Below are 13,001 nucleotides of genomic sequence, written 5' to 3' on the forward strand. Positions count from 1 at the left end.
GTTTCTCCATCTATGTTAATTGAGAGTTTTGCAGGATACAGTAACCTGGGCTGGCATTTGTGTTCTCTTAGGGTCTGTATGACATCTGTCCAGGATCTTCTGGCTTTCATAGTCTCTGGTGAGATGTCTGGTGTGATTCTAATACGTCTGCCTTTATATGTTACCTTTTTCCCTTACTGCTTTTAATATTCTTTCTTTATTGTGTGCACTTGGTGTTTTGACTATTATGTGATGGGAGGAGTTTCTTTTCTGGTCCAATCTATTCGGAATTCTGTAGGCTTCTTGTATACTTCTGGGCATCTCTTTCTTTAGGTTAGGGAAGTTTTCTTCTATGATTTTGTTGAAGATATTTACTGGTCCTTTTAGCTGGGAGTCTTCACTCTTTCTATACCTATTATCCTTAGGTTTGATCTTCTCATTGTGTCCTGGATTTCCTGTATGTTTTGGACCAGTAGCTTTTTCTATTTTACATTATCTTTGACAGTTGTGTCGATGATTTCTATGGAATCTTCTGCTCCTGAGATTCTCCCTTCTATCTCTTGTATTCTGTTGGTAATGCTTGTATCTATGGCTCCTTGCCTCTTCCTTTGGTTTTCTATATCAAGGGTAGTTTCCCTGTGTTCTTTCTTCATTGCCTCTATTTCCAATTTTAATTCTTTCAACTGTTTGATTGTGTTTTCTTGGAATTCTTTCAGGGATTTTTGTGATTCCTCTCTATAGGCTTCTACTTGTTTATTTATGTTTTCGTGTGTTTCTCTAAGGGAGTTCTTCATGCCTTTTTGAAGTCCTCCAGCATCATGATCAAATATGATTTTAAATCTAGATCTTGCTTTTCTGGTGCGTTTGGATATTCAGTGTTTGCTTTGCTGGTAGAATTGGGCTCCGGTGATGCCATGCAGTCTTGGTTTCTGTTGCTTGGGTTCCTGCGCTTGCCTCTTGCCATCAGATTATCTCTGGTGTTACTTTGTTCTGCTATTTCTGACAGTAGCTAGACTTTCCTATAGGCCTGTGTGTCAGGAGTGCTGTAGACCTGTTTTACTGTTTTCTTTCATCCAGTTATGGGAACAGAGTGTTCTGCTTTTGGGCGTGTAGTTTTTCCTGTCTACAGGTCTTCAGCTGTTCCTGTGGGCCTGTGTCCTGAGTTCACCAGGCAGGTCACTTGGAGCAGAAAAGTTGGTCTTACCTGTGGTCCTGAGGCTCAAGTTTGCTCCTGGGGTGTTGCTTTTGAGCTCTCCGTGAGGGCAGCAACCAGGAGGACCTGCGCCGCCTTTTCTGGGAGCCCCCGTAAACCAGGGTCCCAGATGGCGTTTGGTGTTTTCCTCTGGAGTCAGAAATGTGGGCAGAGTGTAGTCTCTTCTGGCTTCCCAGGTGTGTCTGCCTCTCTGAAGGTTTAGCTCTCCCTCCCATGGGATTTGGGTGCAGAGAACTGTTGATCTGGTCCCTTCAGGCATATCCAGTTTGTTAATCTATGTCTTTTTATTGGGGAATTGAGTCCACTGATGTTGAGAGATATTAAGGAATAGTGATTATTGCTTCCTGTTATATTCGTATTTGCATGTGAGATTGTTTGTGTCCTTTTCTTCTCTTTGTTTTGTTGCAAGACAATTAGTTTTTTGCTTTTTCTATGGTGTAGCTTGCCTCCTTATGTTGTGCTTTACCATTTATTATCCTTTGTAGTGCTGGATTTGTAGAAAGATATTGTGTAAATTTGTTTTTTTTTTCATGGAATATCTTGATTTCTTCATGTATATTAATTGAGAGTTTTGCAGGATATAGTAACCTGGGCTGGCATTTGTGTTCTCTTAGGGTCTGTATAACATCTGTCCAGGATCTTCTGGCTTTCATAATCTCTGGTGGGAAGTCTGGTGTGATTCTGATAGGTCTGCCTTTATATGTTACTTGACTTTTTCCCTTACTGCTTTTAATATTCTTTCTTCATTTTGTGCATTTGGTGTTTTGGCTATTATGTGATGGGAGGAGTTTCTTTTCTGGTCCAATCTATTTGGAATTCTGTAGGCTTCTTTTATGTTTATGGGCGTCTCTTTCTTTAGGTTAGGGAAGTTTTCTTCTATGATTTTGTTGAAGATATTTACTGGTCCTTTGAGCTGGGAGTCTTCAATCTTTTCTACACCTATTTTCCTTAGGCTAGACCTTCTTATTGTATCCTGGATTTCCTGTATGTTTTGGACCAGTAGCTTTTTTCCATTTTACATTATCTTTAAAAGTTGTGTTGATAATTTCTATGGAGTTATTTTCTCCTGAGTTTCTCTCTTCTATCTCTTGTATTCTGTTGGTGATGTTTGTATCTATGGCTCCTTGTCTCTTCCTTTGGTTTTCTATATCCAGGGTTGTCGTCCCTTTTTGCTTTCTTTATTGCTTCTATTTCCATTTTTAATTCCTTTACCTGTTTGATTGTGTTTTCCTGTAATTCTTTCAGGGATTTTTGTGATTCCGCTCTATAGGCTTCTACTTGTTTATTTGTGTTTTCTGTGTTTCTCTAAGGGAATTCTTTATGTCTTTCTTGAAGTCCTCCATCATCATGATCAAATGTGATTTAAAATCAAGATCTTGCTTTTCTGATGTGTTTGGATCTTCAGTTTTTACTTTGTTGGGAGAATTGGGCTCTGATGATGCCATGTAGGTTTTGTTTCTGTTGCTTGGGTTCCTTTGCTTGCCTCTCGCCATCAGGTTGTCTTTGGCATTACCTTTTTCTGCTATTTCTGACAGTGGCTAGATTTTCCTATAGGCCTGTGTTTCCAGAGTGCTGTAGACCTCTTTTCCTTTTTTCTTTTAGCCAGTTATGGGAACAAAGTGTTCTGCTTTCGGGAGTGTAGTCTTTCCCGTCTACTGATCTTCAACTGTTCCTTTGGGTGTGTATCCTGAGTCCACCAGAGAGGCCACTTGGAGCAGAAAAGTTGATCTTATCTCTGGTCTCATGCCTGAAGTCGCTCCTCGGGGGCTGTGTTTCAGCTCTCCGTGAGGCAGGCAAGCAGAAGGGCCTACCCTGCCTTTTCTCGGGCCCCTGTGCACAAGTGGTCCAGATGGTGCTAGGTGTTTTCCTCTATAGTCAGAAATGTGGGCAGAGTGTAGTCTCTTCTGGCTTCCCATGTGTGTCTGCCGCTATTAAGGTTTAGCTCTCCCTCCAATGGGATTTGGGTGCAGGGAGCTGTTGACCGGGTCCCTTCAGATCTGGGCAATGTCTGGACCGCAGTTGACCTGGGTCTTCTTATTTTATCCTGAATTTCCTGGATGTTTTGGGTTACAAGCTTTTGCTTTTTGCATTTTCTTTGACTATGTTGACATCATTGTTTTCTATGGTATCTTCTGCCCCTGAGATTCTCTCTTCAATCTCTTGTATTCTGTTGATGATACTTGTGCCTATGACTCCTGATCTCTTTCCTAAGTTTTCTATCCCTAGAGTTGTCTCCCTTCGTGACGTTTTATTGTTTCTATTTCCATTTTTAGATTTTGGATGGTTTTGTTCAATTCCTTCACCTGTTTGGTTGTGCTTTCTTTTAATTCTCTAAGGGCTCTTTTGTTTCCTCTTTAAGAGCTTCTACTTGTTTACCTGTGTTCTCTTACATTTCTTTAAGAGAGTTATTTATGTCCTGCTCAAAGTCCTCTATCATCATCATGGTATGTTCTTTTTTTTTTTTTTTTCCAGATCTGAGGACCGAACCCAGGGCCTTGAGCCTGCTAGGCAAATGCTCTACCACTGAACTAAATCCCCAACCCTGTTCTTTTAAATCCCAATCTTGCTTTTCAGGTGTTTTGGGGTATTCATTGCTTGCTGTAGTTGGAGAACTGGGTTCTGATGATGCCAAGTACTCTTGATTTCTGTTGCTTAGGTTCTTGTTCTTGCCTTTTTCTACCTGGTTATCTCTGATGTTAGTTGGTCATGCTGTCTCTGACTGGAGCTTGTCTCTCCTGTGGGCCTGTGAGCCTGTGGTCTTAGGTGTTAGAGCACTTTGGGCAGACCAGCTCTCCGTGGGCAGGTTTTGTGTCCGCATTGCTGTTGGACAGACTCAGCTCTTGGTGCAGATGGAGATTGGATGTGTCCTGTCCCAGGCCTCCCTGATGCTCTTGCACCCAGTGTGCTCTCCACAGGTCTTTATTTGGATACTCAGTGAAAAACTGTGGTCACACCTGTGCAATTCTCTGGGAGACCAGGAGCAGGTTTTGTCTGAGGGTTTGGGATAGCTCCTGCTCTGGGCCAGATGACTTGAAGGGAGTCATTTCTTGATGGTATATATGTTTGAATATTCATATGTTCCTTTAAATCAAGGACAACCTATTTTTTTTTTTTTTATTAACCAGTATTTCTTATGTACAGCAAACATCCCTTCCCTCCCCCCTTCCTTATGGGTGTTCCCCTCCCCACCCCCCCATTGCCGCCCCTCCCCGACAGTCTAGTTCACTGGGGGTTCAGTCTAGCAGGACCCAGGGCTTCTCCTTCCACTGGTGCTCTTACTAGGATATTCATTGCTACCTATGAGGTCAGAGTCCAGGGTCAGTCCATGTATAGTCTTTAGGTAGTGGCTTAGTCCCTGGAAGCTCTGGTTGCTTGGCATTGTTGTACATATGGAGTCTCAAGCCCCTTCAAGCTCTTCCAGTTCATTCTCTGGCAGGCGTCCGTTCTCAGTTCAGTGGTTTGCTGCTGGCACCCTGTATTTGTGTATTCTGGCTGTGTCTCTCAGGTCTACATCCGGCTATTCTGCACTTCTTTGCTTCATCCATCTTGTCTAATTGGGTGGCTCTATATGTAGCCAAAAAACTGAATGGGTGTTCCTTCAGTCTCTGTTTAATCTTGCCTCTCTCTTCCCTGCCTGGGTATTCTTGTTCCCCTTTTAAGGAGTGAAGCCTTCACATTTTGATCATCCGTCTTGAGTTTCATTTGTTCTAGGCCACTAGGGTAATTCAAGCAGACTTATCAGTGCATACCATGTATGTCTTTCTGTGAGGGTTAGCTCACTCAGAATGATATTTTCCAGTTCCAACCATTTGCCTCTGAGGTTGTTTTTGATAGGGTAATATTCCATAGATGTACCACATTTTCTGTATCCATTCCTCTGTTGAAGGGCATCTGGGTTCTTTCCAGATGGCTATTACTTGAACAAGTGGAGCACGTGTCTTTTTTATATGTTGGGGCATCTTTTGGGTATATGCCCAAGAGAGGTATAGCTGGATCCTCAGGCAGTTCAATGTCCAATTTTCTGAGGAACCTCCAGACTGATTTCCAGAATGTTGTACCAGTCTGCAACCCCACCAACAAAGGTGTTCCTCTTTCTCCAAGGACAACCTATTTTATGTAATTAGTTTTCTGTGCTTTAGTCTACATCCCAGCCCATTATAGTCACAAAAGATTTTCATGTTTGTTCTTTAAATTGACTCTAATTCTCTCTCTCTCTTTCTCTCTCTGTCTCTCTGTTTGCTTTCTCCCTTAACCCAGGCTTTTCTGGAACTTAATATATTGTTTAGACTGTCCTTAATCTTAGGAAAAATTTCCTGTTCCAGAATCTATATGCTGATATTCCACAAGTAGTGTAGCATGGCTAGTAGAACTTCCTCCAAGAGAACATCTGTCTACAAGCACTGTAGATATTTCTCTATCACAACACCCTTTATTTAGTACTGCTGTATATTATTCTCTCTCTCTCTCACTGGGATTAGGGAATGACAAAGGCCATCATTAGCCATCTCTTCACCATAACACATTTTTTCAAGAATACAAGAGAAGTATACTGACAGAATCATCAAACATGTCATTTTTTCTTTTCATATGTAATCTGTTGCACTGAAGTTGCTTTAAAATATTTAAAAACCTTTATTCTTAATTCACATCTACTTTTGGCTTTGTGATTTATTTATCGACTTGTTGAGTGAAAATTTCCAGCTATTCATTGTGTCCTTAGGGAAAGATAGATATTTTTTGGTGTAGAACAGTAACAGAAAAGTGTTTAGTATCCTCAGAGGATTTTCTCCTTTCTAGTTTAGAATTTGAAATAGAAACTGAGTCATGCAATAGGCCTTATTCTTTTATACTGGTCTCAGTATAATTTGACATACATTTTATGACTGTCCTCCAGGATTTACATAATTTCCCACTTGTTAGCTCTCTACGTCCAAAACTGAGAGCAGCAGCTCTTGGTTATGCTTCTGGCTCCTGAGTTCTCAAAGTAGAGAATAATCAGTCTTAGGACTGAAAAAAGTTAAGGTTAAAGTTTTGTTTCTTTCTGAGAAATAGTTTGTTTTAAAACAAGAATTTTAAAACAGCCTGAGACACTTAGAGTGTATGGTGTAAGTGGGACCATTAATTACTCTAATATCAATTCAGGTTTTGGAATATGGATAGCCTAAATAAATATAATCTAGACTTAAATTAAGGTTGCAGAAATATTGATTTTTGATATATTATCTCTGCAATCCTGTTATACCTTATGAACCAGTAAAACCATTAACATATATGGATGATCCTATGAATCAGAGAGTGAACAATCTGTGCTCATGTCTTGTTTTTCTTTCCAGAAACATCAGTGACATGCTAAGAGTGGATTCAAACATCCTAAACAGCACAACTGTGAATGAAAGCGACCCTGAAATATTCTTTTGTGTAGTACTGTCTAAAACAATGATTTTGCTTTCTCTCATCGTTGCCCTAGTTGGACTGGTTGGAAATGCCACAGTGCTATGGTTCCTGGGCTTCCAGATGCCTAGGAATGCCTTCTCTGTCTACATCCTCAACCTGGCTGGTGCTGACTTCCTATGCATTTGCTTTCATATTGGACTTTATTTTTATAGTATCTTTGACATTGGTTTCATCCCCAACGAAGTTCCTGATTTTTTCATTGTTGTGATAAACTTTGCATACCTTTGTGGCCTGAGCATTCTTAGTTCCATTAGCCTTGAACGCTGCCTGTCTGTCCTGTGGCCCATCTGGTATCGCTGCCAACGCCCAAGGCACACATCAGTTGTCATATGTACCTTGCTTTGGGTCATGTCCCTAGTCTTGAGCCTCTTGGAAGGAAAGGAATGTGGTTTCCTATTTGATTTAAGTCATTTTCATTGGTGTCTGATATTTGATTTTATCACTACTGCATGGTTAATTATTTTATTCGTGGTTCTCTTGGTGTCCAGTCTGGCCTTGGTGATTACTATCTTCTGTGGCTTACACAGGATTCCTGTGACCAGGCTGTATGTGGCCATTGTTTTAACAGTGCTGGTCTTCCTGCTACTTGGTCTGCCCTATGGGATCTATTGGTTCCTCTTAGTGTGGATTGAGGAATTTAATTATGCTTTACCTTGTAGTTTTCATCCAGTGACATTATTTCTATCCTGTGTTAACAGCTGTGCCAACCCCATCATTTACTTCCTTGTAGGTGCCATTAGGCATCATCGGTTCCAACGGAAGTCTCTCAAGATACTTCTGCAGCAAGCCATGCAAGACACTCCTGAGAACGAAGAATGTATAGAGATGGGTTCCTCTGAAAGATCTAGAGAGATTAAAAACAGTCTGGAAGAGACTAAGAGCTGCCTTGATCAGTCATAAATAGTTTTGAATAGAACTATGTCCTTATCAGTTTGTGCCATTTTCATACCATTGTTTAGTTGGTGACCCAAGGAAACTCAGTTGGGAAAGTAGTCAATGTTGTAGAAGTTGATTGATATTTGACTTGTTATAAATGCTAAGTATAGTATTTCTGCAGTTATCTTGCTCAGGGCTTTCCCATCTTCTTTTGATGTTACTTCTTGTAAACTGTATGGTGTCCAGGAGAGCTTTTGACCACAATTGACAAATCCCTTCTTTAGAAGAAGGCTGAATAAAGTGCAGGAAAGAGTTGCATTGCTTAACTTACTTGACTTGATAGTGGATACATTCATGTTATAGTTTGCAAAATAGTATCTTGTTTTAAAGCAAACTTTGCTTCAGTGTTGAAGGGTTAAATAGATATGATTTATAATCCCAGATGTTATTAATTTCTGTAGGTTTTGATGAATGTTTGGAGCAATAGTCTTTTTCATATAAATTTCTTAGTAAAGAAATAAACATTCTCAAGAGAAGTTGTTAAATCATTATTTGCCCATTGGAGTCCTCATCTTCAAGTTCACTTGTGTTCAAATTTCAGCATTGGAAGAGTCCAGTCAGGCTTTATAATGAGATCCATCAGCATCCATATGCACAGGGAGATGGAGAATGTCTGTCCTCTGTTCCCTTTACAGTGTACTACTTAGCATCCCATGGTTGAGTCTTGTCTTTGTCATGATTCTCCTACTCTCTGACTGTATAATCCCTCATGACAAGTTTCCAATGAGATCCTCTAGCATAGGCTCCCTTGAAATCAAACTTATTTTAAATTTATACCATTTCCAGGAGCCCACAGCATTTATTAATTATGTAAAATTTAGTAACATTTTCCATAAAATAATACTTCTTTTGTAAAACTGCAGTATGTGATAGTTTCAATTGTCCTACAATTAAGAGAATACAATATCAACAGACTAAAATAAGCAAACCACAGTCTCACAGGCCCACAGGAGTGACAAGCTCCAGTTAGAGGCAGCATGACCAACTAACCTCAGAGATAACCAGATAGAGAGAGAGGCAAGCACAAGAACCTAAGCAACAGAAACCAAGAGTACTTGGCATCGTCAGAACCCAGTTCTCCCACTACAGCAAACAATGGATACCCAAACACACCTGAAAAGCAAGATTTGGATTTAAAAGAACATACCATGATGATGATAGAGGACTTTGAGCAGGACATAAATAACTCTCTAAAAGAAATACAAGAGAACACAGGTAAACAAGTAGAAGCTCTTAAAGAGGAAACACAAAGAGCCCTTAGAGAATTACGGGAAAACACAACCAAATAGGAGAAGGAATTGAACAAAACAATCCAAAATCTAAAAATGGAAATAGAAACAATAAAGAAATCACAAAGGGAGACAACCCTGTAGATAGAAAACCTAGGAAATAGATCAGGAGTCATAGGCCCAAGCATCACCAACAGAGTACAAGGCATAGAGAAGAGAATCTCAGGGGCAGAAGATACCATAGAAAACATTAATGTCAAAATAGTCAAAGAAAATGCAGAAAGTAAAAGCTCCTAACTCAAAACATCCAGGAAACCCAATATACAATGAGAAGACCAAACCTGAGGATAATATGTATAGAAAAGAGCTAAGATTCCTAACTTAAAGGGTGAGTAAATATCTTCAAAAATTGTAGAAAAAAACTTTCCCTACCCTAAAGAAAGATGCCCATGAGCATACAAGAAGCCTACATAACTCCAAAAAGATTGGAACATAAAATATATTTCTCTTGTCACATAATAGTGAAAACAACAAATACACAAAACAAAGAAACAATATTAAAAGCAGTAAGGGAAAACATCAAGTAATATATACAGACAGACCTATCAGAACTATACCAGACTTCTCACAAGACGATGAAAGCCAGAAGATCCTAAATACATGTCATATAGGCACTAACAGAATACAAGGGTGAGCCCAGGCTACTATATTATATTATATTCAGCAAACCTCTCAATTACCAGAGATGGGGAATCCAAGATATTCTATGCAAAACCAAAATGATACAATATATTTCCACAAATACAGCACTACAAAGGATAATAGATAAAAAATTCTCCAGCACAAGGAGGGAAACCACACCCTAAAAAAATCAAGAAAGTAATCTTGCAACAAACCCAAAAGAACATAGCCACACAAACAAATTCCAAATGTAACAACAAAAATAACAGGAAACAACAATCATTATTTCTTAATATTGATTAACACAATGGACTCAATTCCCCAATAAAGAGACATATACTAACAGACTAGATCCATAAACATCACCTAGCATTTTGCTGCATGCAGGAAACATATCTCAGTGACAAAGACAAACATTGCCTCAGAGTGAAAGGTTGGAAACAAATTTCCAAGTAAACAGTTCCAAGAAAGAATCTGAGGATTATTGAATGACTGAAAAGCAACTAAAGATATGTTCAACATCCCTAGTCATCAGGGAAATGCAAATCCAAACAACCCTGATATTCCACCTCATACCGTTCAGAATGGTTAAGATAAAATCTCAGGTGACAGCAGATACTGGCTCTGGAAATCAGTCTGGAGGTTCCTCAGAAAATTGGACATTCTACTACCTGAGGACCCAGCTATACCTCTCCTGGGCATATACGGAAAAGATGCTCCAACATACAACAAAGACACATGCTCCACTATGTTCATAACAGCCTTATTTAAATAGTCAGAATCCGAAAAGAACCCAGATACCCTTCAACACAGGAATGTATTAAAAAATGTGGTACATCTACACAATGGAGTACTACTCAGCTATCAAAAACAATGACTTCATGAAATTCATAGGCAAATGGAATGAACTAGAAAATATCATCCTGAGTGAGGTAACCCAATCACATATAAACACACTTGGTATGCACTCATTGATAAGTGGATATGAGCCCAGAAGCTTGAATTACCCAGGATGCAATCCACAAACCACAGAAAGCTCAAGAAGAAGGATCCCCAAAATGTGGATGCTCACATTCCTTCTTAAAAGGGGACTAAAAATATCCATAAGAAGAGATATAGAAGCAAAGTTTAGACCAGCAACTGAAGGAATGAACATTCAGAGCCTGACCCACATGTGGCCCATATATATACAGCCAAGAAAACTAGATAAGATTGATGAAGCTAAAAATGCATGCTGAAAGGGACTGGATATAGATCTCTCCTGAGAGACATATCCAGATCATGTCCAATACAGAGGTCAACGCTAGCAGCAAACCACTGAAGTGAGAACAGGACCCCCTTGGGGAGAATTAGAGGAAGTATTGAAAGAGTTAAAGGAGCTTGCAACCCCACAAGAACAACAATGCCAACCAACCAGAGCTTCCAGGGACTAAACCACTACTGAAAGACTATACATGGACTGACCCAGGGCTCCAACTCCATATGTAGCAGAAAAAAGTCTTGTTGGGGCACCAGTGGAAAGGGAAAGCCCTTGCTCCTGCCAAGGTTGGACCCCTAGTCCAGGGGAATATGGGGGGCAGTAAGGGGATGAATGGGGGAAATCCCTGCATGGGGAGGGGGCTTATGGACAAGAAACCAGGAAAGGGAATAATATTTGAAATGTAAGTAAAGAAATATACCTAATAAAAATCACTTAAAAATAAATAAAAATCCAATAAAAGATAAACAGAAATTATACAGATACACAATGAAACTAATAGATGTTACAAGCCAAATGGATTTAACAAACATCTACAGAACATTTCACCTTAAAACCAGAGAATATAGCTCCTCAGCACCTCATGGTATGTTCTTCAAAATCAACCATATAATTGTTCACAAAACAACCCTCAGTCAATACAAGAAGATGGAAATAATCCCATGAATTCTATCAGACCACCATGGCCTGCGGCTGATCTTCAATAAGAACTAAAATAACAGAGGGCCCACATACACGTAGAAACTGAACAACTCTACTCAATGATAACTTGTTCAGGGAAGAAAAAAGAAAGAATTTGAAGACATGAAATTTAATGAAATGATGACACAGCATACCCAAACTTATGTGACACCGTGAAAGCAGTGCTGAGAGGAAAATTCATAGAACTAATGCCCTGGTAAAGAGACTGGAGAGATCTTACACTAGCAACTTATCAGCGCACCTGAGAGCTCCAGTACATAAAAAACAAATTCACCCAAGAGGAGTAGACTGCAGGTAATAGTCAAACTCAAGGCCAAAACCAACCACATAGAAACAAAGAGAAGAACAAGAAGATTCAGCCAAACCAATAGCTGGTTCTGTGAGAGAATTAACAAGATAGATACACTCCCTAGCTAAATTAACTAAAGGGCCCAGAGGCAGTATCCAAATTAACAAAATCAGAAATGAAAAGGGAAACATGAAAACAGAAACTGTTAATGTGGCTAATGTTTGTCAAGAACACGTCTCCCAAGCAGAAAGCATGACATTGTGATGTCAGTGTAAACTCCCTGCAATGGCTGTACTCTGACTTGAACTATCTAAGTTCAGCCCACTGAACTGCTAACTTTGGATAGAGAGGATGCTCCAACAACTGTGCCACTGCTTCTGGACTATCAGTAGGTATCTGATTTGGGAAGAAAACGATGGTCCTACAGAGAATCTAAGGCCATATTTAATGAAGGTGTTCGGGAAAGAACTGTGTTTCTACCACTACTGAGTAACATAAAGCAAATAGGGGAAGGCAGGGCAGCTGATCTATGAGTATGAGACGAGCAGATATCAGGGGAAAATATTATTTTCCAAAGATCTGACTACAAACTAGTGCATTGCTACCCCAAACTATCTGAATGGTATTTTAATCCTAATTCTAAATATAGAGTAAGAGAATTCACTAAGGAGAGTAATAGAAATTTAAAAATAGACCGATTAATGTGCCAAGGAAGGTTGTTAGTAACAAATAAGAATTTGTCTGAGCTTTAGTATGGTAAGGGTAGTGAGTCATTTTAATGTGTACATTAAATGTAAATGAGTCTTTCCCAGAAAGTATGAGATGATGAGTGATCATATTCTTTTACTGGTAAAGAGAAAGCGTTTGAAGACATCTTCCAATACAATAAGTGTGTGCCAATAGACGGTGTCACTTTATACACTCAGGTATCTTTGTCAACTACACACGGAGGGAGGAATATCAACAAGAAATGGGCACTTCAAATCCAAACTATGAGTTTTTTTCAGCTAATTTCTAAAATCCAAGGAGAGTATCCAATTGAATGAGTGGAGGATAGGCAAATAGAAACAGATGATATATACAACTGAGTGCATGAGTTCTTTCTTGCTTCAGAAAAGACAACTGTCATTCTTCCCCATTGCTAGTGATTTACCAGGCAGACAGAAACAAAGAAAAAAGATGTTACATTCTGTAGTAGAAATGAATGTCAGTCCTGGGCTAAAACATCTTGGAATTACACATTACTCCTGTCTGACATCA

General features: G+C 39.5%; 1 protein-coding gene across 1 annotated transcript; it reads left to right on the top strand.

Moving 5' to 3' along the window:
- The first annotated feature begins 4,946 nt into the window (after positions 1-4,946).
- Positions 4,947-7,546, top strand: LOC116894329 (mas-related G-protein coupled receptor member X2-like). The gene is made up of 2 exons (XM_032896023.1): positions 4,947-4,962; positions 6,615-7,546. Exons 1-2 carry the CDS (start codon positions 4,947-4,949, stop codon positions 7,544-7,546), a joined length of 948 nt encoding a protein of 315 aa, XP_032751914.1.
- Positions 7,547-13,001: the final 5,455 nt, after the last annotated feature.

This window comes from Rattus rattus, chromosome 2, assembly GCF_011064425.1.
Source record: "Rattus rattus isolate New Zealand chromosome 2, Rrattus_CSIRO_v1, whole genome shotgun sequence".
Taxonomy (NCBI): domain Eukaryota; kingdom Metazoa; phylum Chordata; class Mammalia; order Rodentia; family Muridae; genus Rattus; species Rattus rattus.